General features: G+C 42.1%; 1 protein-coding gene across 1 annotated transcript in view; it reads left to right on the top strand.

The window, feature by feature from the left end:
• col22a1 (collagen, type XXII, alpha 1) overlaps positions 1–6,053 on the top strand; it is a 65,058-nt gene extending 59,005 nt beyond the window's left edge. Inside the window, exons 63-65 of the mRNA XM_080837569.1 lie at positions 1,619–1,801; positions 2,403–2,480; positions 2,886–6,053. Of these exons, the coding sequence (XP_080693695.1) occupies positions 1,619–1,801; positions 2,403–2,480; positions 2,886–3,073 (449 nt within the window). The 3' untranslated portion in view covers positions 3,074–6,053. The remainder of the gene's footprint in view (positions 1–1,618; positions 1,802–2,402; positions 2,481–2,885) is intronic.
• The last annotated feature ends 309 nt before the right edge of the window (positions 6,054–6,362 follow it).

Genomic DNA, 6,362 nt, shown 5'->3' with positions numbered 1-6,362 from the left:
TCACGGATTGGATCATTTTTCGGATCAGCAAAAAAAAAAAAAAAAAAATAGACAAGACAAATAAACATGTGGAGGAAGGGGCTGCTTAAATGCCGCGGTGATGAGCGGTTGTTGAGCCGCTTTCGGTTTCACTCCTGTCAGTGAAACACCGGGGTGATGTCGCTGTAAATGCGTGGCCATGCTCGATGTGTTTCCACTGTTGTATGGCTTTCTTGTGCCACAGTCAGTGGCGGTTCTAGACCATTTTTACTAGGGGGGCCAAGGAGGGGCCAGGGTTTAACCAGGGGGGCACATAAAAAACCCGCAACAAATGATATTTAAAGATTATAAACTTATATTACTTTAAAAACATATAAACATGTATAACTTAACATTATAAGAATAAGTGCAAGAGAGGTAGGGCCATACAAAATGAACAACAAGTCTTTTACAGTCATTTAACCCACCATGGGCAATGCTGAAATCACTGTTACAGATAGTACAGTGTGCAAGACTGTAATTGTGGTTTACTTTTATAAGACAGGGGTACGTACACCTTTGTATAGTCTGTTGTAAAATGTCTTAAATTTTCTTTTTGAGGGGGCACTCTCCCTGTGCCCTGTTCCTAGATACACTGAACTGATTAATTTCATTATTGATTAATTCGGTCGGGAGAAGAGATAAAAGCCCGCCCACACTGAAAATTCATTTGTTGACTTACCGAAATAGGTAAATCAGGATGCTCCTGAGGCACACACGCACACTGCCTCACACACGCACAGTCTCTAGGTCCCTCTCCCTCTCTGTCGTGAGCGCGCTACACAGATGCTAACGCAGTTTGGATCACGTCTGTCTCGTGTGCGCGGTCTGGCTCGCTCGCTCTAGATTCCGGGAGATTTTAAGTAATTTGCGGGCATCAAGGAGTCGTTATCAATATGCGGGAGACTCCAACTTCAGGGAGACTTGGGATGTCTGTGTATTCACATAACATCTGGGGAAGTCAACAGGCATAGGATATTTCCATCTTATGGTTCTTGAAAAAAATCTTCTCTGCCTTCATGTGGCAGAAAAATCACCAGCTCAGCTGGTAGACAGTTGTATATCATCACTATGGTTACCACTACAGGCACAGGCAGACTACCAGCTTAAGTTTAAAACCCAGCGATCCATTAATGATAGGGAGCGAGCTAAACATTTAAATCGTAGCTCCTCTCTCCAACAAGCACCACACATGGCAAACTACAGTGCGCTGTTTTAATTTACCCGTGTGGAACGTTGCGTCGCATTAGTACCGCTTTTGGCGCTTGGTGTAAAATCATAATAAATTCATATTTTGTTTTATTTGGTCAGCATGGTCATTTATTTTTTCATAAATCAATCCGCGGATCATGCGTGTGCCGAACCGAAATAGATGATCCGAACGGATCACGGATCAATGATGATCCGTTGCACCCCTATGTGTTACCATTTGGTAATAACCATCATCTTCACTTTTCACATTTTCACTCTTTGTGCATACCCAGACCAGCACGTAGACAATCCCATCCCATTACATTCTTTGTCATTTTGTAGGCCCTTTGGAATCCTGTGGTATTTTACTTAAATTTGGTTTTAAATGTTTTTTAATGCTCTCCCACAGTCAAGTTTGCATACCTCATGGCCCAGATGCAGCCGGCACATGTGAAGAGTACAGCTGGCCGACCTGGACCTCCAGGATCCCCGGGCAAAGATGGCAGCCCTGGTAGACCCGGGGGCCCTGGAGAGCCTGGCATGCCAGGCCAGCAGGGATCTGATGGACCGCGCGGCCCCCTGGGCCCTAAAGGTATAGCTCGTATTCATAACTAACTGCAAGCACTTCTTATATGGCCTTAACACAGTACATAACACTCTCAAGAGGATGTACCCTGAAGGTTGGCCTTAACACAGTACATAACACTCTCAAGAGGATGTACCCTGAAGGTTGGCCTTAACACAGTACATAACACTCTCAAGATGATGTTCTTATATGGCCTTAACACAGTACATAACACTCTCACGATGATGTTCTTATATGGCCTTAACACAGTGCATAACACTCTCAAGATGATGTACCCTGAAGGTTGATCTCAAGGTCAGGTTAATGTACTCTATGTAAAATGCAGCATCATTTATTTTATATAACATATACTGTAAATGTAATGTGAGAATCGCGGCATTGTAAAGTGCAACCCTTCAAATGCTCAGGGGCCTCAAGCTCAAATGCACAATGCAATTACAAAGAGACCTTTGGTTCTGTCAAAACACAAGATACATTTTTAACCTACATACTTGATCCACCACGTTGTCTGGTGTTGCCTTAAGAGGCCTTTAACCAAAAACTGAAGAGAAGAGTTGGCCTTTGACGTGACCTTACTGTATTAATTGTGTGGGATAACTCCTCCCAGGTGAACGAGGAGGAAGGGGTGAGAAGGGAGAGGATGGTGTTGGTCAGAGAGGTGAACAAGGCCCTACTGGTCCCATAGGTAAGACTTTTTTTTTGTCATTTCTTGGAGAAACTTTGTAGTTTTAGACAGTGTTTACATTTACTGCATGACTGTAGAACACTCATACATACATTCAATGTTAACTGTATTCATACTTGTACAAAACAGGCACAGATAGTCTGTGGATTTGTTCCACATCAATGTCTCAGCAAACTGTACCTTAAGACCGATACGACTACTCAGTGTTACAAACGGTGTGATGAGTAAGACTGAAGCGCATTTTGACAAATAAATGCATAGCATCATGTACGTTTTTTGTAAGCCGCATAGTTTTACTTTTGCTTTGACCTTTGTTGACCCTGCTTTGAGAGCTTTGTGTGTGCCACCTTAAATTATCAATGGCTGTTTATCTGAGACCTTGCCTCCTCTGGATGCCCCACACAGGTCCTGCTGGCGTACCCGGTTATGGCAAAGATGGGCTTCCTGGAGCATCAGGATCCCAAGGAGAACCTGGCAACCCCGGACCTGCTGGCCAACCAGGTCCTACTGGCCCAACAGGGCAGTGCGACCCCTCGCAGTGTGCCTACTATGCCAGCCTGGCGTCGAGACCCAAAAACGTCAAAGGGAAATAGGTTGGGGTCACCTCGCTCCACATCCCCGAGGAATGCAGCATACCAATGAACTCAGTGTTGCAGTGAACCAAGAACTTTACATTAACCTCAGCGCGGGAGGTTTTGAGGAATGTGTGGTGCCCGTCAGAATATCTGTGTTTTGTTTTGTTTGTTGTTTTGTTTGTGTATTGTTAATTTGTTTGTTTGTGTGTCTGGTTGAGTGGATAATTTTGAGGAGGCGGGGTGAGCGAGAGGAGCTCAGACATCAACATTAAATGTTTCAATCAGGGATCGTTTCATCTCACCTAATCATGGTGAGCTCAAAGCCTTTTTGCTGTCAAACGCAGCAACAAGTGTGCTTGAAGCGCGACCTTCTGTTTTGCGGTTTCCTAGCCTTGGCGTAATAGCAGCATCCATCTCATGGTGTACACATCTTTCACCCTGCCGTTGGTCCATACCAGGAATCGGACACAGAGCAGGTCATCAGTCAGCGCTTACAAAAATTGATCCATTGTTAGGGAGGCGGGTGGAAGGGTGTGTGTTTTTTTTGGAGTCAGCTGGTAATTATCTAGTCTGGGGACCTATCTGCTAGATTTTTCTTATTGACAGGTGGGCAGTCTGCTGGGAAAAACAGTCTGAGAATTGCTGTTTCAGTTATTGACAGTGATCCCATATGTGCTGGTGAACTACTCACTCTGAGCTTTCTCTCTTTGCCCCCCTGTTTGCCTCTTATAGGTCGCTGTTGCTGAGCTGCCTGTCTCTAGTATCTACTAATGAATATCAACCTCTTCTGCTTGATAAATGAAGAAAATCATTATTGTATCTCAAACACTTACAGCCTGATTAGCGACGTGAATGCCAAATGTTGCTTCATCTATGGTATCTCCCAGCATGACATAATGATACATTAACAGAGGAATCTCGCGTCTTAAATAAAGGCTGAGTACCGACACTAAAGAGAGGACCATTTGAAAACAGAAGGAAGTATAATCAGTGCATCTAGGATGAATCAATAGCTCGATGTTTGGCGACTGAGTGATGAAAAGAACAGTTGCAAAGTGTAACCCCAGGAAGTTAATAATGATCACAGCCTCAGCTCCCCCCCCAACCCCAGCAGCTCTATTGCAATTTTCTCCCAAGTTTGCGGTTCATTTCAAGCCTCATTTCCTCTGGTGCCTCACTCTCCTGTTGGTTTTGGTTTGCGATTTCTCCCCCGTGACATACGACTCTCTCGGGAGAGAGAGGGGGATCGGGCAATCTCCCCAGTGCTTTTCCAAATATTAAGACATTGTTTTCCTAAACTGCCTCTCCACTGTGTCACAGATCACAGATAAAGAGTGCTGTATAGTGAGCCTCCATCATCGGATCCGCTAAGTGGGACTGTTTTAGAGACACAATTGTGGCCCACATCCCTGGTGAGCCAATTAAGACCTGCCTGACGATAGCAAGGCTATTTCCGAACCTTCAGAATGTACAGCCTCTCTTACAGTTAGAATTTGGGTCGGTCTTCCATAGGGTTTGTTTACCGGGGAAAACCACAGCATTAGCTTTACGGTTAAAAAGCAGTGAGTGACAGATTCTGTGCATTACTAATGAGCGTGTTGATGTGGGATTATGCGCAATTTTTCTGCACAGATCATTTTTTATCCAGGCATCTAGTTTAGGTGGTGTGGGCAACAACCGTTTCACAATAGCAAATGGGTGTAGTGCTTTTCATCTGCATAGCAAGTGTTTTTACTGAAGGTACGACAAACAGAGCACAATCTCTGTTAACTGCCCTTTGAAGTGTAGAGTTTGGACTTTATTATGTTTTACAGAATTTAAGTGGTGCTGCAGCTTTACTTGAATTATCAAGATATTTGTATGCTGTACAAGAGACAGAAACATCCATCTTTCAACAGAACTGTGCTTATTTCTAGCATTCCTGCTTACATATTATTCCAACCATTTAAACAATCATTTGTAGATAACGGAAAAGTTGTGCATTGTCTTATCTAAATCAACATAAACAATAAACATATAAACTCTATGAATCATTTGATGTTAATAGTACAATGAATCCTCCCTAAAAGCCATGCGTTTCTGAGCTACCTACAAAGAGATCTGTATTCAGTGTGCCAATGTCCTCATTAGGGATCATACTCATGCTCAATACCAGATGGAATTTAAAATAGAGATCTGCTATTGATTTTTGAACGGCATGCTGTAGTTATTTTACGTAATTCTCTCTGGACCTAATATGATTGTGAAGTTGTCAATACTATTGAAAGAAAATGGTTCACAAGTCTGTTGCGGCTACAGTTATTGAATATGTCGGTTTCACTGTGCGTTTGCTGAAATCTTGAACTTCTCTTTTCATAATGCCTTCCCAACATGGTGTTTCGTCACTGTGTTCCCTGGGCTTTTGTTTGTGTGGATCAGGTAGCATATACAATTTACAAATTCACAGACATGACAAGCAGAGGATCATGTGTTTGCAAGGATATGTTAATGTCAGCGCTTCTGATCATTTTTACTTTTGAGGAAGATCAACATTTTATTTCACCCTGTTTTACACACAGTGTCGACATGGTTTTTTTTTTTAGCTGTTTTTTATTTTGTGCTTGACATTGCTGTGGATTCATATTTTCCAACCTCATTATGAAATATTTACAGCATTATTTGTGATTAAATTATTGTAAAGAACTGCCCTAACAAACCAGGGAAAAGTGTTAAGCATAAATAATGCATGGTTTTTACCTGTTTTTACTGATTGAATGGTGCTAAAATAATATAATAAAATAGTAGCTGGTATATGTGTAATTATTAATGGAAAGGTATGTATGTTTGAATAAAGGCTGGGGCAGGTCCATTTTATAGAAGAGGCCTTTTCATTGTGGATATTCTTGCTTAGTGTTTACTGGATCTCTCTTAACTTGCTCAAACGTGAACCTGTGTGCTCCCACCAGTATGTATGCTCTCCGTAGCCATTCTATTGTTTTTCATATTTTTCACATTAATAACCTTGCCAGCAATCCAATAATTGTTCTGTGACTTTTTGTCCTTTATCAGATTAGGATTGTTGGGATTTGACAAAACGTGGTTTTGTTGCATATTTATCTAATTTATCTGTGTCCAAACTACAACCTCCATGATTCTAATTTGACTCCACCTTAGCAAACTTACTCAGTAGAGCTTTGATTTAGTAAAGTAATTCGGAATGCAGCAGTAACGTGCTCTCTACCCACGCACAGCAGAGTAGCCTTTCAACAGGGTTCATCTTTAAAAGATTCATGATACAATTTTAAATAAAATCATTTCCCCCTCTGAG

This window comes from Sprattus sprattus (assembly GCF_963457725.1).
Source record: "Sprattus sprattus genome assembly, chromosome: 4".
NCBI classification, from domain to species: Eukaryota; Metazoa; Chordata; class Actinopteri; order Clupeiformes; family Clupeidae; genus Sprattus; species Sprattus sprattus.
This window is presented reverse-complemented; position numbering and strand designations above follow the sequence as displayed.